Source organism: Egretta garzetta, unplaced genomic scaffold, assembly GCF_000687185.1.
Source record: "Egretta garzetta isolate BGI_Z169 unplaced genomic scaffold, ASM68718v1 scaffold45, whole genome shotgun sequence".
NCBI lineage: Eukaryota > Metazoa > Chordata > Aves > Pelecaniformes > Ardeidae > Egretta > Egretta garzetta.
This window is the reverse complement of record NW_009260028.1, coordinates 8601911-8629669: the sequence shown is the minus strand read 5'-3', so window position 1 is coordinate 8629669 and position 27759 is coordinate 8601911. Positions and strand designations below refer to the sequence as shown.

Below are 27759 nucleotides of genomic sequence, written 5' to 3'. Positions count from 1 at the left end.
AAGTTCACGTCGGTTACGGTCAGCGTGGGTGCTCTTTGTGTACCTCGGGTGATTTAAAACCACTGCTGGAGAATAAGGAACAGCTTTGACCGGTGACACTTTCCTGTGCATCAGTTGTCGCCCAGGTGTAACCATCCCCATTAAAAGCCTTGCCAAACCGATGGGAAGCCACCGCTTTCTCCCTTCTAAGACAGTAGGGAATCATTATTCTTGACATTCTTAATTAAGAGTTTAAGTTGTCTTCTGGGGGCTTTAAATGAAATCCAGCACGCCAGCCTGATGGCCCTCTCAGACCTCAGGCTGTTGTCCACGTTTTCATCTCAGTGAGTAAGCGGCTCTGCGCTGGCTGTGAGAGAGTTGCAGTGATTCCCCCCATTCGGGGGGGTCCGATGCTGCCTGGCTGGCAGAGCAGATGCACCAGCCAAATACTGGCTCAAGCTTAAAGAACCAAACTGTGCTTCAGCATTCGCTTCGTACCTAATAGCAAGCGGTCACCCCCGTTGCCCTGCCTCTGCCCCTCGTTCAGAATTTGAAAAACCACCCACTTGATTTTCTTGACACCGGGAATGGGAGCTGAGAATATCGCAGGTCGCCCAAAACATCGAGATGTTGTATAAAAGCAATTTGGCTCGCTTTCCTGAACGAAACAGATTTACATTGGAATTGGCTGGGCTCCAGAGTTACTATTCCTCACCCTAGTTTGAGAATGCTACTGGGAAAACCTGCCCGTCTGGCTTGTAAACCCGAGTAAGTAATTTCTGAAAGAAAAATGTAGCTTAAAACTTCAACCAATCTCAGCCCTCCTTGCCTGATTACCCAGTTAAAAAAAAAAAAATCTTTATTTTTTTCCCCTCCATTCATAAACACTTCAAACTTCAAACTGCTACTACTGCAAAGTACCCTGCTTTCTTAGTGTGTAATGAACGGGTTTATTATGAAATAAATCTGATGCAAAAAGCCTGACACCATAGAAGTTCATTGGATAAAATTAAAAATAAATAGTTATTTTGGAGAGGGAAAGCTTTGTGGCTCAGTAAGCATTACATATTTTCCTCATGGAATCATTAATCCCGGTAACTATCTTCTTTGTAGAACGTAATATTAAAAAAACCCCAACAAATAAACATGTTTTCCAGATGAAAATAATTATTAATAGGTTATCATAATAGTAGCTAATGGGGAAGTGTCTTGGCTTGCTGCAGAAGACCTCAATCTAAAGCTGCGATCTGGAGCTGGAGCTTGACGATAGCTTTCCAGCAAGGCCTTTTTAAAAACTGCATCTTGGAAAGGACTGAAAATGAAGCCTACGTACATATTTCCTACCAGCTATTGGGATTAGAGTCATGAATACGTGTTGCGATAGTTCTCAATTTCCGCAAAGCCAAGGCAAGGACTCCTTTTTCATGGGAGTAGCTGGTAGGAGAACACAGGAGAGAGAGATTACCAAGCATAATCAGAGGTTTCTGCCATCAGGACTCTTCCTTCTGGATGTGATTTTGGGGAACAAAAATCAATTTAAGCTGGAATCTCAAAAATACTTGAAACACCCAAGTTACTGGCCTGGATTCTGAGTCCAATTATTTTTATTGGTCTTCTGAAGTCAGAATTTTGCTCATTCCATGCAGCTTCAACTTGTGGTTGCACTATTTAAGCACCTTGTTAAAAATTGTTTTATTTTTTATTTAAACGCATTCAAAATTATCAAAGCGTGTGCAAAACAGAGAAGGATGCTATTCAACAGGATCATAAAATCAGTATTAAGCAGCCGGCCAGGTCCTGGTCCAAGCCATTGGAATGCTTCAGGGGACGTGATGTTGGATACCAGAGTAACAATGAACCGCGCTTGCCAGACGGGGCGAAAATAGAAGAAATCCAACTGCAATCAAACCTGAGAAAAGAGCAAATTGATAAGGTTTAAAAACAACCCCTTATTTATACTTTGGATTGATAAATACGGGGCACTAGCAGGATGCTGTGGCCAGCGGGAGGGTGGTGTGGCTGCAGAGAAATGGGGGCGACTCCTTTGAGCCACCTTGCCACACCGCCCCTCCTCACCCTGGGTGCGTGTTAGAGGGTCGACGTTTACCACAGGACCCTCCTCTGTCCAGTCCGGTCTGGATGGTGAATTTTTCTCTAAAAGACAGAGGCCAGAAGCAGTAATTTTATTTTTAAGTGGCTTAGGGTTACTTAGCCATCCCATTAATTTTATCGAGATTTCTGTGTGAACCGAGCGGCCGTGGAAGAATTCAGCGTGCAGACTCCCCGTGCTGGTACAGGGGAGCCGATGCCTATTTCAAGCCGAAAAGCCTGGGGTCGGCGTCAAATTGATCGGCAAACTCAGCCCTTTTAAGACAACATCTGCCTCGGTGCTGGCCTTTGGCAGGGACGTCGTGGCAGGAGGAGGGGAGGGGAGAAGACTTTCTCATTACGCTAGTGCCGCCCGAGTCGTCTTCGGCACACACTCGCTACGTGCAGCCGGGTTCGCATGAATCGCTGATTGTGTAAGAAAGCACACGTATGATGCAGCTCCGCGCGGGGGTTCGACTCGAAAAACATCATGTGGTCCGTGAGGCTGAGCATGACTGCGGCTGGCTTTGCCAGCTCCCAAACACTCTCTGCTGGGTTACTTAAAATTTCGTCTGGGCGAAAAAACTCTCGATCAGAAAGCGTCAACAGGAGAAAAATAATGGCAGCGCGGTTTGGAGAACTTCCTGTCTCCGGGAGCATTACTGCTGTAAACAGTGGCCATGCCAAGTGCTGAACCACTGCCCTCAGTCCAATAACAATAAATCTATTTTTTGGTTCTGCAGAGCTCTGCTTGTACATTTTTGAAACTCAGGGTAATGATGAGGATGAGGCAGACGCTATCCTCTGAGCATTTTCTTCTTTCTTTTTTCCCTTTTTGCCATGATAAAAGGAGTTGGGCTTACCAGGACACAGCGTAGGGAAAACACAGTACCTCTCTAGATGGAGAGGTTACATAGTTTCAAGTGATCTGTTTGCCCTTCAGCTTTTTTTCTTTTTTTTTTCCCCCCTTTGTCTTTATTTTATTTTGCCTCCTTCAGAGGCTGCTTGAGTTCTGGACTAGCAGGATGCTGTGGCCAGCGGCAGGGTGGTGTGGCTGCAGAGAAATGGGGGCGACTCCTTTGAGCCACCTTGCCACACCGCCCCTCCTCACCCTGGGTGCGTGTTAGAGGGTCGACGTTTACCACAGGACCCTCCTCTGTCCAGTCCGGTCTGGATGGTGAATTTTTCTCTAAAAGACAGAGGCCAGAAGCAGTAATTTTATTTTTAAGTGGCTTAGGGTTACTTAGCCATCCCATTAATTTTATCGAGATTTCTGTGTGAACCGAGCGGCCGTGGAAGAATTCAGCGTGCAGACTCCCCGTGCTGGTACAGGGGAGCCGATGCCTATTTCAAGCCGAAAAGCCTGGGGTCGGCGTCAAATTGATCGGCAAACTCAGCCCTTTTAAGACAACATCTGCCTCGGTGCTGGCCTTTGGCAGGGACGTCGTGGCAGGAGGAGGGGAGGGGAGAAGACTTTCTCATTACGCTAGTGCCGCCCGAGTCGTCTTCGGCACACACTCGCTACGTGCAGCCGGGTTCGCATGAATCGCTGATTGTGTAAGAAAGCACACGTATGATGCAGCTCCGCGCGGGGGTTCGACTCGAAAAACATCATGTGGTCCGTGAGGCTGAGCATGACTGTGGCTGGCTTTGCCAGCTCCCAAACACTCTCTGCTGGGTTACTTAAAATTTCGTCTGGGCGAAAAAACTCTCGATCAGAAAGCGTCAACAGGAGAAAAATAATGGCAGCGCGGTTTGGAGAACTTCCTGTCTCCGGGAGCATTACTGCTGTAAACAGTGGCCATGCCAAGTGCTGAACCACTGCCCTCAGTCCAATAACAATAAATCTATTTTTTGGTTCTGCAGAGCTCTGCTTGTACATTTTTGAAACTCAGGGTAATGATGAGGATGAGGCAGACGCTATCCTCTGAGCATTTTCTTTTTTTTTTCCCTTTTTGCCGTGATAAAAGGAGTTGGGCTTACCAGGACACAGCGTAGGGAAAACACAGTACCTCTCTAGATGGAGAGGTTACATAGTTTCAAGTGATCTGTTTGCCCTTCAGCTTTTTTTCTTTTTTTTTTCCCCCCTTTGTCTTTATTTTATTTTGCCTCCTTCAGAGGCTGCTTGAGTTCTGGTAAAAAAAAAAACGACTAATTTTGGGTGTACCTATGTACCTATGCATGTATGTACCTGGATTGCAACCCAAATAACAGCTGCTGTTTTGTCATCAAAATAAAAGCAGCTCCAGAGACGAATTGGGACCCTGGCTTCGGGCCTGGCTAGCGAACTTCAGCTGACTCTCCTACGGCATGCAGTTCTTGTCAGCTCACTCAGGATTAGCAGAAGTGAGGATGCTGCAAATCAGTGGCTTACAATTGCTGTCAGGAGAGTCTTTTCCAGCACAGTCATGTGCATAAACTCTCATCAGTCTGAATCAGCCTCGGCTTCCTTCTAAAAACCCTTTAGCAACAGTAAAAAGAAAATACTTTTTTTTTTTTTCTCTATTACCTTAATGCTGTGTGACTCTCCCCCTCTTTTGTTCCCATCCTACTTCTCTCCTGGTTTTCCCACCATATTATTCCAACACAGTTTTCTCAACCTCTCCCAACTGGCCTTATTCCCCTCATCTCTGTCCCGCATCAACGTCTGTCCCTTCTCCTCCTTCCTCTGCAGATGCTCTCCCTGCCCATCCTCCTTGAGAGCTGGTGCCCTTCAGCTCAGGTTGGGATTCCTGTGTGAGCCTTTATCACAGGAGTGAGTTTTGGTCTCAAAGCATGCTGCTAGGACCTATCCTTAATTGCTTCTGCCCTTTTCTACTGTTTCCTCTGAGGATGAGGCCGGGGAGCTACCTGCCATGTGGTGCGGGGAAGGAGCGGGCAGTGGGGGGGGGGAGAGGGAAGAGGTTCTGGAGGCCAAGGCGAGGAGGAGGGAAGCAGCTGCTTTGAAGGCTTGATGCCAAAAGAGCTCTTCAGCGGGGCGGTGCTTGGAGCGGCGTGCATGCACATCAGTTCCCTGAAGTTTAGGGAGGAACTGAAGGAAACGCTTTGGCAAGGCCACAAAGTTTCCACAGGCTAGACTCTATGCACCACAACTCTAACAAAGCTGCATCCATATCTGAGGCCACAGAGGTTGCTCTACGTTTGAAGGTTGTCTCTGGTGGAACTTGGCGGGTTCCAAGTTTGTAATGGCAGTGTTATCTCCCCCATCACTGACTGCACGAATATCCATCGAGTGACCCCAGACCTCTTCCGAGCTCTGAAATCAATGCACATTGCATTAGCGTAATGACAGCACGGAGGAGTCCTTCCTCTAAGAACATAAACTCAGAGTAAACAGTCCCAGTGCACACTCCCACGCTCAGCTAGCTACTGAAGAAGTGACTCGTCAGGTTGTCCTCTGGCGTTCGCCTGCTTCAGGCCACTGCAGGCGGAAGTCCCTCGCTTGCTAAAATGGCCCCGACGATCATAAAAGCGTTCCTCGCCTTTCATCTTCAGAGCAGTGCATTGCTCTTCCAGTGAACCCACACCTTCTCTGTTCCCTGTGCCTGGTGCCTCTTTCTGCAGCCATGCTGAGAGGTCATCCTCTTCATCGCTCTGTAGGGCAAGGAGCATGTTTGTTCCCACCTCCAGCTCCATGCCAGAGCACTGTCTGGACAGGGGCTGGCGCCAAATGAAAGCTGGTGCTGGAAAAATGGAGAGGGACTAAGACCAAGTCCAGGTCTCACGGGGCTTAGGCTAGGTTCACAGGACAATGCATGATGAAATGAAGATGCCTCAGAATAGGATCTGCCAAAAACCACAACACCCATTACACCGAGGTTTCCCTGGTCTCACAATTAGGCAAAGGATGAGAACAGGGCTTCGAGGGGTGAAGAAATCATGGGTTCAAACACAGAAGCAGTCCTTGGAGAAGAGACTGGAATGAGGCCCTCCCCTCGGCACAAACACTGCAGCCACCAGCCTGGAGAGCCAGGCACATGCCCCACCTCCGCCCAAAGGACTTCTCTGCCCAAAGGACCTCCAGCTGGGAACCACCAGGGTTGAGGACTCTGCCACTCCACCGCAGCCATCTGGCCAGGGTGCACTTCGGGGAGGTGCCAAGCCTACATCTGAGGCACATCCTACAGAGCAGGGAGCTTTCCTGGGGAAATGCCCTAATGCTTACAGCAGGAGAAGGGGCCACCATGAGAAGCTGAGTCAGCGGCTGAGCCCTGAGAAGCAGCTCCTGGACCAAAGCACTCCAGGAGAGGGGCAGAGGAGGGCTCAGGCCACGGGTCGGGGCTGGACTGACCCACACGAGCATCTGCTACTAGGCATCACCTGGATGGGGGAGTGAGAGGGGGGTGGGAGGGGTAAGGGGTATAATTTTGGACTTAAGCATTTAAATCAAACCTGAATCCCACTTCAGGCAGCTAAATCCTCTTGTGAATCTGGGCCTTAACCTTTTCATGTGTCTCTCATCACCTATAAAGTGCGGGTGATAATTTCTACCTCAAAAAGCTTATTAATGGCTTGAAATTATAGCTGGGTTAAGGACTATTATTAGGCTTAAAGATCCCAAGGCTTTTTCTGTGAGAAGGTGTTAGCTTTGCATTTAAGCAATTGTGTTTTGACCTGTCCTCTCCATCTGGTGTTCCTGTTGCTGTTTTTCCCTTTCTCTGAGCCATTCAGCAGTGACACAGCAGCCTGCTGAAGGATCGTTTCTTCGTTCCACCCTAGAGCTGGATGCACTTTGCAGAGGCAAAGTAACTTCTGAACAGTTATTCACAAACAGTCCAAGCTCCGGTATTGAGAAGAACTTTGTTTAAAACTAAAATGATATTACACTGAGAAAAAAAATCAGAACTCCCTGATATGTAGTAGGTCATAACTTGAAAGCAGAGGTTCAGGTTTTGGGGTAGCCCACTCATAGGAGCATCAGAGATTTCCATTAGAGTCATCTTTGGGGAAAAACTCATTCCGCCCTCTCAAAATCTGTGTTCAAACATTAGTGACATGTACGTTTGTATAAATTGTGTATATACATTTCAAGTCTTTAAAATATTTTAACAATAAGCATTGCATTTTAAGACTCAAACTGTAATCTCCTTTTTCTACCACTCTGCTGCAGAGGCCAGGCACCCCACAGCATCTCATTCTCCCTGTGCTGTAATTATTGTCTCCACCCAAGTTCATAAGAATTTTATAGTGGTTACTGCAGCAACTCCTCTTATAGTTAGAGGCTGCTTGGCTTTTCCATTAAAAGGCCTTGCTCCCCATCCCACTCTTTTAATGCTTTAATCCATTTTGCAAACTTGATCTGCAGGCTTTCAGTCTAAGAAGGCATCCCACCCCAAAAATTCAATTAAAACAGGTCACTTGAGGTGTCTTTCAGAACAGAATGGAAAACCACTTTTTTTTTGGTTTAACGTTGTCAAACATTGCTGTAACTCTGGCGTGCATGCACTCACACACACATACACATGTACCAGCTCCATCACGAAGCCAGAAGCTGGTATTTACACAGGACTCGGACCTAAGGATGCTGAAGTACAAACAATGTTCCCGCCAGCCGAATTCCTACCACAGCTTGAAATAATCTCTCTTCTGAAATTAGACAACATCACAGAATAGGGGGATTCCTGGTGATTTTGTGTGTCTGTGGATTGTTGTTGTTGGCATACAAAAATGACTAACCTCTATGTTAACTACTGGGTGTCACCCTAAGCTGACTATTGCAGGTCACCCTGTCTTCAGAGACCTCCTTCTTGCCACCTCCGTCCCAAATCTCTTGACCCTCTGCCTCTTCTCCTCAGTTAGTTCATTTATGTCATTTCCCGTAAGCTCCTACCTGTCTTCTGCTGCAGCTCCCTTCCCGATAAATGGCCATGACCGTTCAGTACCTGGTATCTCCTGCTACTCAACTGCCACAGGTTGGTTTTTTTCTCTAAGCAGAATAAACTGTGCTTTTGTGGCATCTCTGCTGAAGCACATTCGCAGGAAAAATAACGTGAAGGTAATAGAAGTAGTAACCCGAGGGAAGGAACCCAAAGGAATCCAACCGAGGCCTGACGCCTTGCATCTAACATTTTAGACGTGAACGTTCCAATGAGTGCGCTTCAAATCCAAGTTTCGTAAGGAGAGAAGGGCCATCAGGTGCCTCGCAGGCAGAGAGCGGAGTGGCGGCGGCTGCACTTTTACACACATTGTCAGGCTGTCAGGGAAGGGATTAGCGCAGAGGCCCCTGCAAGGCTGGAGGAGGCGGTGGATGGTATCATCATGACAGCACAGGGGACTGGGAAGTGAAACCGCTCATCAGCGCAGAAGTGAAACTGGCTGCACACAAGCTCTTGTCAAATTAAAATGTAAACATCTGGCCAAAAAAAAAAAAAGAGAGAGAGAGAGAAAAATTGTGGCTGTTCTAGCGAGCCGAGTCCCACCCTTGCAATGCTTGAGAATGTAAGTGATCCCTGTTTGTGCAAGGGAGAGGGCTTCTGATCAAATACTAAGGGCGTTAGTTGCTACAGTAATGGATAAAAAGCAGCAGTCAAGGAAATACATGATTTTCAAATGGACGGTGACGTGTTTCTGAGATGCTGGTTGCTGGCATTTTCTGTTTATTCCAGGAGGAAGATACTCTCCTCTTTTTTCTGAGGAAAGGGATTGGAATGTTGGTACCACTATAACACAGCAAAGGTGGGGAAAAGCGACCCGCGTGGGCGTTCTCCAGTGCAAAGGGAAACGTGTAGTGTTGGGGACAGCTCTTGCAGCAGGCCTGGTACACCTGATGACAAGGGGCATGCACAAAACATTGCTGTGCATCACCAGTATGTGTCTGCTGGAATAGCTGCTGAAGGCCTGAGTCAGCTTTGTTTTAACAGCTGTAAGTTACACCAAGTATAGAACCAGCTTCTGCATCTGTTTTGCTTAAATATTTCATGTCCGCAGCTTGCAGACTTAGGGCTATGGTTTTGACTTATGAAATAAGAAGATTGTCAGGGATAATTTCCAGAAGGCTATCGGGGACTACCCTTATCACCCAGGTAATGGGCTTAAGGTAAAATTCAGTCTTAGTGCCTGCTTAGGTTGACAGCGTCTCTATTAATGTTGCTTGATTTCAGTTATGTAATTTTGGTTGCTTAATATAGTTCTTGCGTTGCCTTAGGTTAAATGTACATACGCTTCACCAAAATAATGCCTTGAAACAATTCCACCCTAGACACAACCTTCTTTTAGTCTTCTAGCTCCGGGAATCCCCAGAGCCGCAGCAAGAGAGGCAAGCGGCCCTGCTGCTCTCCACCACAGCATTTGACTTTTTAGCTGGAAAAACCTCGGAGAATGGGCAGGGAGGAAAAGAGAGTGAAGGGCACGTCTTGGTTACGCACTCGGTAGTGCTGCGGGGAGCTGGGAAGGAAAGGGAAGGGGAGACGCCCACGCCAGCCACGCTCCCGCAGCAGCAAGTTGCTTTTCCACAACTTATTGCAAAGCAAATTCAATAGTTTGTAGCTGGGTCCAAGTTTGCAGCAGGGTCACTTTTGGCCATTTGCATGACAAGTTGGCCCCATATAAATCCAGAACAAACACCTATTGATGTAATGCGATGGAGATTTCGTTCTGGGTAAGTAGATGGTATGTAAACACAGATATAAGAACTTCCTGGAGTGAGACACTTGACAGAAATGTTCAAAAGTGTACCTTTATGCTGACCCAGGCTGGTTTGGCAGGAGGCAAGTGGGTGTATTTCCCAAATCTCCAACTTGACACATGCTTACACCCGCAAAACATCCATACAAATACATAAACAGATCCGTTGCGCATGCAACAGGTTTGCATGGGCAGTTCTTGCATTTCTCTGGGCAATCACCCCAATTTGCTGACATCCCCCCATGTTCGCCTTTATCTGTTTGGACCGTTGGTCTGTGGCGGTCAGAATTTGTCAACCATTTACAGTGCGGTAGCGGATGAGGTGAATAACAGTTTTTTCTCATATTTAAATTCAGTGGTATCTGTGGTGCTGATGGTAAACAAATTATGTTACTTTTTTTTGATGACGCTTACTCCAGCTGCAGCTTTTTTCTGGTGAAATAGCTACTGGACCAAACATAACAGGCAAATTTATATTCTGGCTGTGCGAAACTGTCACTGGAGGCAAGAGAAGAGAGTGACCATCTGAGCACAGAATTTGGACTTGTGTGGGTTTTTTGCAATTGGACCTGCAACATGAACACCTAAAAAATATTTCACTTGTACGATGAGCAGCGGTTAACTAATGAAGGGTCAAATTATGTTGGCCCTTCTCATCCTATTGATTACATTTGGAGTATTTGGTGGCTTAAGCGATAAGAATGGCAAAATTTGGCCCCAGTGTATAATAGTCGACATTTGATAATGAATACGCGAGTGTGTGTGTATTGCATCCTGCCCAGCGATACAGTCAGATATGTTATTAAAATGCATTAGACTTCTTCACTTTGGCAGATACCCAGGAAGATATTGTGAGAAATTGTAAAGATGTATAAAATTGATCATTTAGCATGGCTTAATAAAAGTAAGTACATAAGCACTGAAAAGTAGAAGCTGGAAAAAAAAAAGTATCATAATCTTTCTTACTAGAACCTGGAATTCTCTCACTAATATAATAGAAATGTCTGTAATATAATTTGTATTGCATTTGTGTATTACATTTCATATTTTTCCATCTATACCTTTTGTCCTTGTCAGCATAAGCATTCTTGGCTCCTTTCCTTTCTATCTAATATTTACTGTAAGAATTAAAAAAAAAACCCAAACCAACAACTCTAATGACACATCTGTGATCATCAGAATAAATCCTAAGAGCAAAAGATAGAAATTGTAACCACATCATCTGTTGGCCTCCCTTTCCTTCCCCTGCACCACAGGCAACCTTCAGAAGCTTTAACTCCGTTTTTTTCTGTCCTCATTTGGATGAACCTTCATCACCAGAATCAATGGCTCTTTTTGCCTGAGAAAGACGTGGATTAAAATGAAGTGATATATTCAAAGACATGACCTCTCTTCCCTAAAGCGTGTCTGTTCTCATTCCCCTTTGCATCTGCTCATGCAGCCACTTATATTTTAAGTGTGCCTTTCCTCCCCAGACCCATCTGGTCATGACACTGCTCAGGGATGACTAAAGCAGCACACAGGAGCTTCATGTGACCATGTTGTCACTTGGGATTCATTTTTTCCCCCTTGGTTCCTCTCAAAGGTTCCCAGGGGCCGTAGCTTACAAGCCTATTGCTCCCTCTAGAGCCCTTCAGTGCTTTTCTGGGGGACCACTTAAATAATCTCTCATCAAGCTAGATGCAAGCTCACTGCTCGTTTTGCTTCCAGCCTCCGTCAGATGGGATGCAGGCTGAATGCAGATTTCAAGTTCTTGTATTGCAGTGTAGCGCATGGGCACAACACCTTCAGATGCTTGGGTCTCAGGGGTTAATCTTCACCTTTTGCTGGTCCAGGAACAGTATTGCTGAGCAGGCGCTGGTGGACAATATTATGCTTTGTGCTTCCTCTTAAGTTCTTGCAGCTTTGTGCAGCATCAGGGGATCTCACAAGCAGTCCTGTAAAGCCATAAGGTGGGGACAACCGGTTTAATCCATTTGACTTTGGCTGTCAAATGAGCAGTGACTCTTGAGGGCACTTTTGATAGCACGGTCTCTAGCAAACCCATCAGCAGAGACTCTAGGTATCTTTTCAAAAGTCAGTATGGCATTTTGGCCAGAAATGCTACTGTTTCCATTATTTTTTCTAGAAGGGTTCTGACCTGAATGTTCTTGCAAAAATAAACATTACCAAGCAGTTTTTCCTACCTTAGCTGTGAGGGAAGACTTGATGGAAGCAGTGAGTCTTGTGCTCTGCCCTTACGCATATGAGGGCATGCTTGATATCTGTGGGAAGGGTTTCCAAAGGCAGAGCCCTGCCCCACACCTGGAGAATTTAATCCTTTTGCTCATGAGGTGCTACATGCCTAATATTAGGAACTGCCAGGGATAGCTACAGGGAGTGCAACAGACTCTGAAGTGACTCTTGCACCCCAGCGAGGCACAGCTTGGCATTGAGATCACCCATCAGCCTTTCCACCATTGGCAAAGATTCCCACGATGACTTAGTAGTGATTGGCTTCAGTATACTGGGGCACGCATCGTAGACCTGAGCTAATTTGTGTATGGTTTTCTGTCGATTCATGGGACTGTTTAACACAGGGGGTCTCAGATTGTCATGTTATCAAATGGAGGACTATGTGCTGGCTTGTGGTGACTGCTAGGATGTCATCAAACTGTCGTCATGACTATTGGAGGCATCCAAACCAGGCCAGTGTTTCAGAATGCCTTCTTGGGGTGTTTGGTTCCTCTTTAGAGCCACTACAGAGATCAGTCCGTCATTTAGGCTGTCTGACTCAGTTTTGGTGGCACCCAGCCCTTTCTGAGTTGAGCAGAGACACTAAGTGCTCTGTGTAGGTCTTCTGCCAATAGTTAGAAGGTCCTCTTACTTAGGCATCAGAATCATGGCATCTAATACAGGCTCCAGTGCTAGGGAGTCTGAATACTGCCTCCGCTGAGTGATTTAGTATTATTTCCACCAGTTTAGTCTGCTGCATGTTGCATATGTGTGTTGTGTGTAAGTGTATTATGCATGTGTACGTTGAAAATAAAAGTCTGTATCATGACTGTATCATAATACATAAAAGCAAGGAGGAGACCTATATAGTCCTGCTGTCATCCCAAAGCAGGTATATCCATAAAACACAGGCTTCACTAACAATACCTCCAATCTAAATCTACCTTTGTCAACCAGACGCGTAAATGATGAATAACGTGGAAGCTATGAATAAAAGTGATAAAACCACTTAATAAAGCTAAATGTAAATGAAACAGAATAACCAGAGAAAAAAAAAAACACAGCCAGAATTATTGGTAAGCAGCAATGAGCGACACATAGGTTTATGGTTATATAGTCCTGTGGTTAACCAGTATGTGGTTAATGAATAGTCTTCTGTCAACAAGAAGTAAGCTAAGCATCTTCCTGCTTTTGCCAACTTGTGTCACAACCTTCTGCAGGCTTTGAGGTCTAGTCTGTTCTGTAGAAAATCTTGAAAGTAACTTCACCTCCCTCTTATTCTTTGTTCTGGTCTTGTAGACTGGTAACACGGCCACTTTTTACTACATTTCACTATTGTTATACATTGTTTTCTGCATTTCTTTTCTATCTATAAATCCCACAAGAGCCTTCTAAAGAATTATATTGACTACATATTCTAGCAGAACAGCAGGAGCACCTTACCTAATGCACCTAATGTTGTCAAAAACAACCAAACAGGAAGTAAGATGGAAATACTGCAGATTAGTAAAGTGAATAAAGTATATTTTCAAAGTCTCTTTCAGTCTTAGTGATCTAGGTGTTGCATATAATGATACAGGGAAACTATTTTTGGAAAGAAGGAAGGTCTACAGGTGCCTCTCTGATATTTGTTAAGTCTAGTGCCATGGGTGATAAACTTTTGGGAAGGAAGTTTATTGAACTTTATTACTGATGCCTCATAGAAAGATCTGTTGCACTGGCAGAGAAAGAGCAACAAAGCTGTAAAGCTTTATCATGTAATAGAGTATCTAAAGAATGTCAAGAACACAGCCATCCTTGGTCTGGGTAGATGTAGGACCCAAGAGTTGAGGGCCAAAGGCCCCAAGGCAGGGGTCTGAAATTACTTTCACTTCTGTTGCAATTCTTTCGACCTCAGGGACTGCTTTCCAGCGAGGATGTGGAGGTGGGAAGACACCAGCCTGCGATTTGTGAGGCTTGTGTTTCAGCTTTTGTTTTATCAGGGCTGTGATTCAGGATTACGGTCGGATTTAGTTGCAGCAGCCAAAGTGGTTAGCATCGCTGGCCACAGGCTTCCTGTGAGATCGTGGCCAAGACACTTTATCTCCCCACAGTTCCTCATCTGCAGAGCGGGGAGAATACCTCCCTAATTCACAGGGATGCGATGAGGACAGTTTCCAGTAACAGCTATGTGTGTGTGTGCCCTGATGTTGATGCAGACCATTAGCACTGAAGTAGGAACTGCATTAAGAGAAGTACTGAATTGCAAGTGAATGTGCATAGGGAGGGGGAGAATATTGCTACCAGAGGCAGGAATTTGTATTTACATTTATATTTAAATTTATATTTATTTATATAGGTAAATGAAGCAAAGAGTAAAAATGGGAAGTCTTAGAAGGGAAGAAATTCAGCACTCGGGAGGGCTAGAGCCAAATGGTAAAATGAAGCGGGCAGAGCTGTATGGGAAAGCTCCCACACCATGCGCCCAAAGGAGGAGAACCTCAATTTTCTTACAACAGTTCCCGGTTATCTAACTTGGGGTGATGTCCTTTGATGTCTCTTACTGATAACATAGATTCCTGTCAGTATCTGAGTCCTGCGTGATGCTGAGATAACGATGCTAAACCTCCTGACAGGCAATGTTTTTATTGTTGTCCAGGTCAAAGCCATAACGAATGCATATATGAGGTCTTATCAAAGATGCAGAATGTTGCTTTTGTTATTCAAAAAAATGCCTGAAGTAAATGCTGGCATTGGCCAAAAGCAAATCCAGGGAGAGCAGGGTCTGAAGGCGTAGCAGTCACAAGGGGATACGACACCCTTCCCAGCAGTCATCAAACCAAGTACTTTTCCCAGCTTAGCGCCACGGCATGCACATACCAATTTTGAAAAGCCCTTCACAGTTTTCTTACCGAATAATAGAGAAACTAAGCATAATGCTCTGCTATGTCTTCATAAAATATTTTAATTCTCTGTGGACAAGCTGTAGGGATTTTTTTTTTCCCCATTGTTTCTTGGCATTGCAGTAGCAGATTATTTTTAAAGGGTTCTGGTTTGCAATATGGAATTGATCTAATGCTAGCTTCAACCACAAAGCGTGGGATTTTACAATCTGCCTAGGGGATCTGAGCACCCAGTTCTCTTTCATTTTAACAAGCGCTGTTGATCAGACTCCCGTGGCAGTTTTGGAAGAGTCAGCCACAATTTCTAAGCCTCTCTGAACTAACACCCTTTAGAAAGTACAGATAAGGTGCCAGCAGTTGTGTAGATCAGATTAACTCTTAGGGGTAACCTCCTTTTTTTACAAACAAAGTGTAGATCATTTAAATATAAATTAATTTTTTTTTCCGAAAGCTTTGAGCAGTTGCCACGGAGGGAATGCATCCAGCACCAGGCAGTTGTGAGGTTGTACACCCCGCTCCCTGGGCACATATCTGTCTTCAGATACAGACAGCTGAAGTGTTCTAGTGCCATTTGCTGTGTTCGAGTGCTATCTGAAATGAGGAATACACCTTTTCCCAACACATGTGCTCAGTAACATTTTTTTCCTGTTGCAGGGAAAAGCTTCACGCTGACTATCACGGTCTTCACAAATCCGCCGCAAGTAGCCACATACCACAGAGCCATCAAGATAACGGTGGACGGACCTCGCGAACCCAGAAGTAAGTGAGCTAATGGCAGCATTTGCAGAAAGCCAAGCTGATGGATTAGCGTAGGGGTTCATCACCAGCCTCGTGAAATGCAGCAATATCCAATGCATGTGGAGCAGTGGGTATGTTTTAAGCCAAGGCTGTCCTACAAATGGTTTTAATTATGCTTTCCCGAAACCTTATTTTTCACGGGTGTCCAGCTGATCTAAAATACGACTTGCGTTGCATTTCTAAAGTAGCTACCCAAGGATGACTTGGATCATACCCAAAAGCTGACAGAAGGGATGCTGGTAAAAGGTGGGCAGCATATACCTTACACATCATTTCTTGCTAGTCTTGCCTTTCAGATGTTAAGAGGATTTGAAAGCATTGGAAACCAATATGCCATTGATCTAACTTTTCGAGCTCAGCCACCCTGCAGAAACAAATGCCTGAGAGAGGACACCTGGTTGCTGCCTTGCGGCGTTCGCTGTGCCTCATGCTGTTGTATAGCTTAGGAGCACCCCTTTTCACAGACAGACAATCTTTCCTCTTTTCTTTTTCTCTTACTTTTTTTGAAGAATTAAGTACAAGGAGGAGATGAATGGTTTGATACCTCCAGGGAAATGCCCGCACCTTTCACACAGGCGGTTTTTTTGTTGGGGTGGCGAGGGCAGGCTGTTTTGTCTGCGGGGTGAAGCGATGGCGGAGCAGGTCTGCAGGTATAGATGCTTCTGCAGCACATGCCCTGTCTGTTACCAGAGGCAATCATTAACCTCAGTCACCAGCCCAAATGGGGCATTTTCATATTTTTATCGAAATGCCCTGATGTAAATTGAGGTTTGTGGTTAGTTACTTGTGCTCCTCCCACACGCTTGGCAGAAGTTCTGGCTGTTGCTTAAGTGGAATCATCCCGGGAGAAGAGAGCAGCAGGATTCAAACACCCACTAGAGAATGAGACTCGCAGCTCGGGACTGCTTAACTGAGGTGGGGGAAGAAAAGAAAGGTTTGAAACTTCAACTAGAATAGCTTAGAAAATCCATGTCTTGCCTGTGCATTTTCTTCTTGAGCCTTCATTTGTCTGAGTTGCATCATGATGCTGCATGCATCTAGTGAAAAAAATCTGACCTATATTTTTTGGATTTGAGGCCAGACTTTAACACAAATAGTGCTGTCAGAGTAAGGCTTCTTATTTAGTTTTGTTTTTTTAATTATGGTTGAATTGCCCCTGAAAAATATCCCCAGTGAACCAGGCAGCTGCGCACGTAAAAAGATATTTGTATATGCAAGTTTCAGATTTGCATATGCAATTACCTGGGCATGTTCCTGGTTTGCAGACAACAACTAAGCTTTAATTCTTTGAATACGAGTCTGCTAGAAGGGTAAGAAACAAAATCACCCTGTAGGCATACCTGCCATTTTAAATCAATTCTTCTGTCGGTATAATAGTTAATATTTAATAAGGTTCTACATTTTAAAAAGGAAGTAGAGATATAATACATACTGAAGCTACATACGAAGCTTCCCGACTCAAATGTATGTAAAAGCTTCCTTGTAAATAATTTCACTTTGTCGCAGGCCAATTGGCTGCATAGTGGAGGAGGCTTTACGCGTGTTGGGAGAGGAGGTCAGACTCCCGCCTCAGTAGGGATGCACAGCTCCTTTTATCGTGAAGTCATGTCGTGACACAGCATAGAAGGGATTATGCTCCCATCGTTTGTCAGTGGGCTGCAAAGTCCTTCAGTTTGGCTTCTCACCACGGGTTTCTGAATCGCAGCGGCTGTTGTGGTCAGTCTGGTGTCTCCTCTCCTCTGTTGTGATCAGTCTGGTATCTCCTCTCCTCTTTATACGTTTGACTGAGATATGGATTGGCCTGAAGAGATACGCCATGAGGTGTGAAGGAAAAAAGAAGTGGTACCCAGTGCATTCTCCATTCTGAGAGAGTTCTGGCAGGTTTGGGCTCTACATTTATTTTCCTATGCTCTCCTGCGTTGGGTGTATCCTATTTTGCATTGGTTCAATTAGATCAGTTACATGTGTAGCCTGTACAAAAATAGATTGCAGGGCTGTTACCTGCGCAAACTCACACACAAGATTTGCAGTTAGACATATCAGAACATGCACGCTGTGTACTGAAGGGATTTAAAATTATATAGGCGTTCTTGTATTGAGACTAGGATCAAAATAAAACTGACTAGCTTAGTGTTTCTAGTTTCAGTAATCGATATTTGGGAACATTCTTGCTTACAGATCCGTGACTCACTCGCTCGCTTGAGCTAAAGGAATTACAGAATTACCGAGATGTATTTTCTAAGATGTCCTGATTCAAAAGAAATCTGTGGAAGACAGTAATGGGAACAAAATTAGATACTGCTGTCTTACAGAGATCTAGAAAAAACATTCAGAAGTCCAAAACCAACTCCAGCAACAGTTTTTTTATTCATTTACATTATGTTTATAAGGGTTCTCAGACAGTCTGAATTCTAGTGAGTGCCTGCATTCTCTGTGAAAAATGCTGGAAGGTAAGGGGCCATTTCTGAGGATGGAAGCCATCTGAGACAAATGTTAGAACTTCACACCAGGGCAATTTTTAGTGAACTTTACAGGACATAGAAATAGCTTTTAAAAAAAACCCTTAAGATTGATTAACTTAAGAAATAACAGAAACTTTTTCTTTCGTCTTCAGAGAATGTCGGATAAAGAGCAGTTTCTGAGCCAGAATTAGATGGGTTCTCAAAATGTTTTTTTTTAAATGCAAAAGGACAACGTCCTCAAGTAGACATGCTTGGGAAAAAAAAACTTCAAAAAGTAACACAAAGCAGGATTTGAAGTCATTTTTAGAAAACAGAAAAATACTCAAACTAAAGGGTTCAAAAGGGCATACGCAAAGCACAGACTTTTTGGCTCACTGGGATGTGTGGACACCATAGAATTATAGAATGTTTTGGGTTGGAAGGGACCCCTAGAGGTCATCTAGTCCAACCCCCCTGCAGGAGCAGGGACACCGCTAACTCCATCAGGTTGCTCAGAGCCCCGCCCAACCTGGCCTTGAATGCTTCCAGGGATGGGGCCTCCACCACCTCTCTGGGCAACCCATTCCAGTGTTTCACCACCCTCATTGTAAAGAATTCCTTCCTTATATCCAGTCTAAACCTACCCTGGTTTAGTTTAAAACCATTACCCCTTGTCCTGTCACAGCTGGCCCTACTAAAAAGATTTTCCCCATCTTTCCTATAGGCCCCCTTTAGGTACTGAAAGGCTGCAATCAGGTTTCCCCCTTCTCCAGGCTAAGCAACCCTAACTCTCTCAACCTGTCCTCGTAGGAGAGGTGCTCCAGCCCTTGGATCATTTTTGTGGCCCTCCTCTGGACCTGCTCCAATAGGTCCATGTCCTTCTTGAGATGTCATGATAGGTGACAATAACACAGTGTGTGTTATCACACCTGCGCACCTTCACTCTCTGCACAAAGGCCTGCGGACTTTGGGTTCTTGCACATCACGTTGTACATTTGGTCATGGTTATTGTGATGGCCAGGTCTTTGCCTAGCAGCATATTTGCCTATGTAACTACCAGATTTGCATTTACAGCTATGATAATTACTCGTGCACAGGACTTGCACCATTGTCCTTTTTTTGCTCTTGAATTTCTGGCTGTGCCTATCCAGACAATGCTTCTCATCACAATGTTGTGTCTTGTAGAGAGAGCCAAGGTACTTAAGAATCTAGCTCTTCCTCCGCTGCTTTCGTTAACTATTTTTAAAATCTCTTTTGAACTTAGCATTTTCATTCCCCAGCTTTAAATAGATGATTATTTTCAAAATTTTTTATAAAAAGGAATAATACTGCACTGTCAGGGAGAAGGGCAAGATGACCTAACCCATCATTTTCTTCTCCAACTTCTGTGATTCTATGATTCATAAAGCAATTTATGTTTTTATGAGCTAAGTCCATGGGGAAAATCATTAGCATTAACCAGATCAAGAGTAGTGCTCCTGATGAAAATACTTTTGGTTAGGAAACTTGGTAGAAATAGTATGACTCTTAAATTAAATATTTCCCTTAGGCCATTTGACCTACTGTGCATGTCTGCTGAAAAATTAGGTTTTTCTTCTTTTGACTGCTTCTTTCTGTTTTTCTCATTGAATTGTTTTAACCTACATAGCTCTGAAAAATTCACTAATCGACTAGGTGCCTGAAAATGGCGCAGAAGGGAAAGGCAACGTGGGTTTAGCCCACGTTGGGCCTGAGATGTCCAAGGTTAAGCTGGGCATTAAGTGTGATTATCCCTTATTAGAGATACGGTTTTCCTGAATACTTTTTCTGCATCCTTATATCGAAGGGAGGGATTCTAAGGAGTGGAGAGAGAGAGAGAATAATATTGCTGAGTGGGATCTGAGAAGGAGCTTAAAAAGCTGCTGGCCCAAGAAGCACCTTTTTAGGGATGGAAATTTCCTTTTTCCTCCTGGCAAAGCTAGCTGGGCTCAGGGCTACATCTTTGATCAACCACAGTAGAAGGGCACCCTCAGACCCTGATCTGAAGTGATCCTGTCTCATTTGTAAGGTTCAAGGAAAGCCCATGGCCCGCAGGTGCTCTGAAGGAAATCTTCAAAAGCCTCCTTGCCCAGCCTGAGGTCTTTTTTAGGGAATCCCCAAGGGCTGGCGGTCTTAAGTGCACCTGATCTGCACCTCAACTTTTCCCCTGCCCCGTCCAACCTTTGCCCACAGACGTTAGACTCCCAGAGCAACTTCTGGGAGGATTCAGCAGAGCGTGCAAGGGGCCGGCATCCCCTGTGCCATGGAAAGAAAGAGGAAGATTCTGCACATGTCAGGCCAGGGAAAGATGATTCCTCTGAGGGTTTCATATCACTTCCACCTTCAGCCTTTCATGCAAGGAAAAGCCAAACTGTTCTCCAAAAACCCTTTTGATCTCAGTGAGCTGAAATAATACTAAATGCCTTAATTTCTTGTTTGCTTTCTGCTGCAAGTGCCTCCATCTGTTGGAAACTGAGACTAACATGTACCAACAAACAGTTTAGAAACCATGAAAAAATGAATCATTGTGTCGTTGGAATAGACCCACCATATACATTTCAGTGATGGCTTTTTGGATACTTCCCTTCACCTGGAGACTTACAGTGCCTAAAAATCACTTAGCAGAAAACACGTGGAGGAAAAGGTGGTGTTTACAAGTTGATGGTCTCTATAGCAGAAACGCAACGGGGACTCTTTCTTCCTTTGCTAGCACTAGCTGCGTGCTCCGCAGCACATCACCCTCTCAGTATCACAACCCAGCTTTGCTAATTGCTTTTTAAAAAATCTTGGCTAAGGTCCTTGCCCCTGAGAGCTTCCAATCCAAATAGACCGTGTACAGACAAAAGAAAGGGATGGGCTGCAAGAAAAGCTGACGGTTGCGCACTGCCGGGTCTGCGCCTGTGTGTTTGTGTCCCCGTGTCCTATTGTCTGGGTGACACTGACGTGGGTGGACTAGTGCTGAAATTATGCGTGCACTCTGGGGACATTTGTAGTTGGCTTGTGCAATGGTTGTATGCAAGCGTGCGGGGGCTGGGGGAAGTTACAAAACATTGCTAGCTCAAATTCTCACAGTGTGGCTTGATGCATTGACATCTCTTAAATGGATATGGGTGGGTAGGGGATCGCTGCTGGTTTCCTTTCTGTGTGTGTGTGTCTCTCATGAAAGGACAGACAAAGAAGAGCAACTGAATCCATTTAAATAAAATAAAGCGGTATATTATTGGAAGGGCATGATTGCAGACCGAAGGAGCTGTTTCTGAACAGGCAGGACAGCCCTAGCAGCGCCCCCGGCATCCAGGCCAGCTACGCTGTACTCCAGAGCGGCAAGGGAACAACAGCCTAAAATGTACATCCTGCGGTTGGGCACGTCTCCCCCCGCTGTGAAAGCTGTGCATGCCACCAGCCCATTTTTCATAATGAAAGTACACAAAGAGCGAAAGAGCAGAGAGCAGTTTGTCCCTTTGTGACTTGTGTTTTCTGAAGAAAAGTGAAGAGTGAGGGGGAAATCGGCCCGTTTCCATTATGCATGCACTTTCAGACAACCACCCTGAATTACTCCAGTGATACAGCATTGGGCCCTCTGGCTTAGCACAGGACCGTGTAGCACAGGAGCAGCACATAGCACAGAACCACCTGACGCTGCATGTTAAAAGTTTGGCCACAGAACGGGACCAGAGGTCCAGATGCAGTCAGCTCTGTGGAGCATCCATGGGCACCTCCACAGCCCTCAGGTCCCCCGCGTCCCAAAAAGACCTCTCTTGTGCTCCACATCCCAGCTGCTTGGCAAACCCCTTCTCCTCCATGAGGGGCCGGCAGAGCAGCCCCCTTGGGGCCAGGCCCCAGCCTCTTGTCTGAGTCCCCTCACCCAGCCACCCTGGCTGGGGGTTCATTGGAAGCTGGAACCTGAAGCAAAACTTTTCCGCACAAGTGGAGATGGAGAGACCCATGCTCTCGAGCAGGCAGTTTCAGACTGGAAATCACACGGACATACCAGCAAGCACCCTGCCCATGAGCTGAAAAGAGCAGTAAAAGCAAAGACCAGTAGCTGCTGTAAGTACTTCCGTGCAAAGATCCCTCAGTGCAGGCAAGGCATGGGCAAGACTGGCCTCGTATGGACTTTGACTGGCTAGCGGCCACCTGCAGCTCCCCAAACCAGTGCTGGCTGTTCTCCGTCAGATGTGCGAAGGATTATGAAATTTATATGAATGCTCAGCATTCCCTGGTGTAACAGCGAGAGGGGGATCCTTTTTGTCCTACTCAATAGGTAGGACCTCAATAGGTTTTTAATACCAGCATCCTTGAGGTTTCATGGTGCAGACCCTTCTTTTCCATCTGCGAAAGATGCAGCAGGTTTATTTTCCCTGGCATTTATCAGTCCCACTGCTGAGGCAGTTAGGAGAGTTGATGTTGGGTGATGTGAGGCAGGGAATTCATCATTTTAGTTTAATAAAATTGCCAAATACGTGCAATGCAAAATCTCCTGTCAAGGTTGCTTTTCTGGGAGTGCAGCAGCTCATATATATTTGCTTGCCTAGTTATTTGGCTGTTTTTTTAAAGATACACAGAAGTGTTGACAAGACAAGCTCCTTCCTCACATGAAGCAGGTAAACAGGAAACCAAGAGTTGCTGTGGTGTGGACTAGGAATGGCAGCAAGACTGGCCCAGTCCTATAGAAATTATTTCAACTCCTTTTTTGAGTCGCTTAATCCCACACAACTCTTCCCCCTCCACCTTGAATTACTGTGATTTTAAATTGAGAACAGGTAGGTAGGTGTTTTTCCTTTCTTTCACTTTTTTCATCTTTGTCAACCTTTTGGGTTTTTGCACGTCATTATTATATCGCCTAGTAGTGGAATGACTACAAAGACTGTGGTGAATATTTGTAGGTGTTTACCTATATTTACACGGTGGGATTTTCAAGGGCTAGGCAGCCTCGGCCTAGCTCTGCTGAAATCAGTGGGCGAACAGTCTGTAACTGTGGCAAAAGCAGAATTAGCTGAATGTATATTACTTCTAAAAGTGTTTCCTAGTAGGTCTGACTTTCTCCTGTCAGCTACACTTACCTACAAAGAATTTGTAGCTGTTAAGATCTGTGAACAAGTCTTTGGGAGGGGGGAGCATTTTCCATAGAAATATGAAAAAAGACTGTGTGGATGCCACTTGTAGCATGCGCATGTGTGTGTGTGTGTATGTAAAGAAAAGCATTCCTGGGCAGCACCCTGGCAAGTAGGTTGGCCATAAGGGATGTGACTGTACTCTGGTCCCCACTGAAGACCTTAGTTCACTGACATGCCAAGTATCTTTCCAGTGAAGTTAGTTGGTGGGGCTCGGAATCAAAGATTTCTGAGTCTGGTCCTTCATCCAATATGTTTCTTCAGCAAGGACGGACTTTTGAATGGCAGTCATTAAATGAGAGCAAACAAAAGGTTTGGAGCGGCTGCTGGGGCTTTGCATGAGCTGGGGAAGGATGGACTTGTAGCTCAAACCCCAAGGAGGTTAGCTAGCAAAGCTGGGCTTTGAAGCATCTATCAGTCAGCAAACCCACTGTCCCCTCTAGAGTTCACCACCAAATCCCTACCGCGCTGCTGGCAGACAAGGAAGTTTCCTGCAGGGATGGGCTGGAGGGCAGCAAGACCCGATTGCACACAACCTCTGCAACCTGCTTCCTTCACCTTACTCTCCGCAGGAGGTGGGAGAGAGGGGGCTTTCTCTTCCTCAGGCTCCTAAGGGGGCTTGGAGAAGGGGGAGCAACCTTTCACCCTGTCTGGAGTGGTCAGACAGTCCCGTTTGCCAAACAAGCTTTTGGTTGTACAGGACCTCTTCTGAAGCCTCTGTTTTTGAGGAGTTGCCTACTTTGGGTTTACCAAAAAAACACATGTCTAAGAGAAAGGCTGAATGAAGCTGTGTGGCACTTTGAGTGAACAGCCCTATTTTCTTCTTGGAATATAACTGGAAGGGGTGAAAATCCATCTGTGCTGCAGTCGCTCCCAGCTTCACCTGCCCTGGGTTATCAGAAGGTGCAGCAGCTTCCTCCTTGCAGGCCCATACAAAAACACTGCGGGCTTTTGCTTCATCCTCTGTCACCCGTTGTGAAAGGACTTTTGCTCTGCAACTCCATTTGTGCCCTTGCTCTTTGCTTGCCTGCTGCAATTGGGAACTGTAATGAGTAAATGCATTTTCTATTAGTGTTAATGATGAATCTTAGTCAGCCTGTTCCTACATCAGTGCTGCATGGGTCTGTGCAAAGCGTGAGGGAGAGCAATGCTTGGGAGAGGCCATCCTGACTCTTCTGAAACGTAAGAGAAAGAGTTGTCTGTTTTACAAGGGCACGATATGCTTGTTAATACCTGAAACACATCCTAAAGAGAGGGTAGGATGGAAACATCTTCCCAGCCTTCTTTAATGCTAGAACAGGTAAGGAACAGCCTGTGAAAACGGGAGGAGACGCAAGAAAGAATTTAACCAGTCACAAATGAAAAGTTGATATATTTTTTTTATTCATAGCACCCAACATTTATTCTTCCCTTGCAGAGTGTTGTAGTTTGAGCCCATTAAGCACGACATGCAGCGGGCCATCCAGGCTGACCAGTCCAGAAGAGCCAGGCTATGTCATAACCTTAGCACATAAAGCTGCAGAAAAATTTAGGCGACAGTCTTGATTTAATAATTAAGGACTCTGTTTGTCTGAGGCTGTCTGCCTCTCCTACCTACACCCTGCGTTATGGGCTGTTCTTCATTACCTGCTCTACCTATCTTCGCAATCTAGCCGCAAACAGTTTTGGTTGACCACACCACTTCCCTCTTGAAAGTTAATACTGTTTGACTCATTCTGCACTGCTAACACCAAGCCAAAGAAAACAAGCCAAAGAATAACCTGCTTGTATGCAGTTTGGAAACTTCTCAGAGGCCCTGCTTTCAAAATGCTATACAGTAGCTTACTATATCTCTCTGCAGCTGCAAAGAAAATGAGGAAAGCAAAAAATGGTTCAAGAACCTAAAATAAAGACTAGGCAAAACCGCATGAAATTTATGAGGTTTCAGTGAACTGCAGTCCTGTGTAGGCACACTGGAGCATTAGTAGAGAGGAGGCACTTCTTAGTAACCTACAGATTAAAATATCCAAATTAATTTCTTTGGAAAAACAGGTACTTTCAACTATTGTATGGAAACACCAGTTGACAGACGTCGTAAAAGCAAAGGTCTTTAGTTCAAGGGAAGTGTGTAGCTGGCTAGATACTTCTTTTTGGACAGGAGCAAAGTTTTTTACAAATTGTCAAAGTCTAAATGGTCAGTATCCATGGAGGCTAAATTTACTTTTGTGTTGACAAATTCTCCTGGTTTACATAAACAGTGAGCCACAGGACCTGACCTTTAAGTTGCAGGTCTCTTGTTCAACTCTGAGGCTGAATGATGAAGACCTTTCACTGTCTATAGATATTTCGGTGGGCTGATGAAATGGGCTTCTGCCTAAGCTATTTCTCTGACCTCCAATACCGTGATGTCTATGCAACCCACTTTCCTCTTCATTTGTCCTCTCAGAGGCACTGCAAAGGTGGCAAATGCTGTCCCACTCCGGCTGAGGGAGGGGGTCCAGATTCATCCCACCTAAGCTTACACAGTTGATTAAGGTGTCTGAATTAGGAGCCTGCTCCCCTGCATTCAGCAAAGAGACAACCTTCTCCCAAGGGCTGCTGAAATGGTGCCTCAGTCCTTGCTGCCTGCGCCTTGTGTTTCTGCAGCTTTTCTTTGGACAGAGGTGTCTTTTTGTGCCTGTATTTTTCTTGGTTGCTTGCTGAGCTGTTGGTTGGCTGGTTGTGCCTCATTCTGCACCTACTCTCTCATACACATCTTCAACCGTGATGTCTCAGCCCATGTCTTGAGGGTATTCTTATGGCGGTTTGTACGTGTGGGAAGATGCAAACTATAAAGAAACAAAAGAGGCTTTTGGCAATGCGATGCTTAAGTTGGGAGTCATTCAAACTTTGTCAAGGAGTCGGGATTTTTAAAGTATACACATTGACATGGGGGAAAGGGAAAAGAAAGCAAAGGGTGTAATTTTGCAGACTCGTTTAACTTTCATGAACAGCTTCTTCCCTCCAAACTCCTAACATGCATTCAGCAAAGAGACAACCTTCTCCCAAGGGCTGCTGAAATGGTGCCTCAGTCCTTGCTGCCTGCGCCTTGTGTTTCTGCAGCTTTTCTTTGGACAGAGGTGTCTTTTTGTGCCTGTATTTTTCTTGGTTGCTTGCTGAGCTGTTGGTTGGCTGGTTGTGCCTCATTCTGCACCTACTCTCTCATACACATCTTCAACCGTGATGTCTCAGCCCATGTCTTGAGGGTATTCTTATGGCGGTTTGTACGTGTGGGAAGATGCAAACTATAAAGAAACAAAAGAGGCTTTTGGCAATGCGATGCTTAAGTTGGGAGTCATTCAAACTTTGTCAAGGAGTCGGGATTTTTAAAGTATACACATTGACATGGGGGAAAGGGAAAAGAAAGCAAAGGGTGTAATTTTGCAGACTCGTTTAACTTTCATGAACAGCTTCTTCCCTCCAAACTCCTAACACTCATTTTCCTTACATTTACTTTGCTGCGATGACCTAATTCCTGGGGGGAACCCACAGAATCATTGCACTTCCATGACAGAAATAGAGGACACATGTATGTCAGATTGATCAGAAGTTTTGGTGGATCCATGGCAAGCAAAATAATTCTGTTTTAAGTGGAAATACGTTTGTGCATTGCTATTCGTTAGTAGAGCACAGGCCTCACCAGCAGAGCTGGGGGGAGAGGAAGCACATTTCCTGCCTTGCAAAAATTGTCAAGATTGCTTTTTCTGGCTGTGGTACCTCAGGGTAGACGCGAGGCTTTTCATATGTTTGTGAGGAGGCAGGGAAGGACCCAACCCAGAGGAACCCACGGTCTCGCAGTTGGCATGCCAACTGGAGTGGGGGAGACCAGTGGCCTCCACTTGTCACTTTTCTGGGGAACATTCCCTGCTAGAGATCTCCCAGTGCAGCTGGACACTGAATCAGTGACGAAAAGGGCTCTCAGCCTGCAATTTGGGCACTCACCTGGAAAACAGGAAACCAAAGTTTGTTTTCTAGTACAGACCATGCAAGAGGGGCTTGATCCAGACTCTCCCGCCTGCTCTTGTTTGTTCCGGGGCAGGACTCCCTCTCATCGCAAATTTTGCTCTACCGATAGTGTCTGTTTGTGTGGTTTTTTTAAAAAAGCACTGATTTTAAAAAGAAGAGGTAAGAAAAAAAGTATTGCCAAAATATTGTTTAACTGCTGTTAAAACCATAGGAAAAAAATGCACCAGCTGCTCAGGGTGCACGTTGTTACAGCAGGGCAACTACCCCCCACCACCACCACCACCCCCGACAGAGGTGCAAGAAACTACCTGGGGGTTCTCCCAGGCAAAGTGGGGAGTTACCAGAGAGCAGGGAACCTGCTATGTAAACCTGTGTTCACCCTGTTGGTATTGCTGGACACTTGTTCAGCACGCAGCCAGGTTGGATCACCTGGTGGAAGAATCAAATGCTCAGCAAAGGATTGTACCTGAAGTGTCTCATATGTCTGCAGTTACTCAGAGTAACAAGCAGATTCTTCCACAAAGACACAGGGTGAAGTTTGCCAGGGAGCTGATAGAAGACACGCGTCTGGAAGGGCTTCCCGGTGTCAGTCTGTCCGTGCTCGGTGTTGCTCGGCAT

The 27759-nt window shown here is 45.3% G+C and overlaps 1 protein-coding gene across 2 annotated transcripts in view; it reads left to right on the top strand.

Moving 5' to 3' along the window:
- RUNX1 (RUNX family transcription factor 1) overlaps positions 1–27759 on the top strand; it is a 68647-nt gene that overhangs the window by 2797 nt on the left and 38091 nt on the right. For both annotated transcript variants that reach the window (XM_035896511.1, XM_035896510.1), the window contains exon 2: positions 15441–15545. In XM_035896511.1, coding sequence (XP_035752404.1) covers positions 15441–15545 — 105 coding nt within the window. The remainder of the gene's footprint in view (positions 1–15440; positions 15546–27759) is intronic.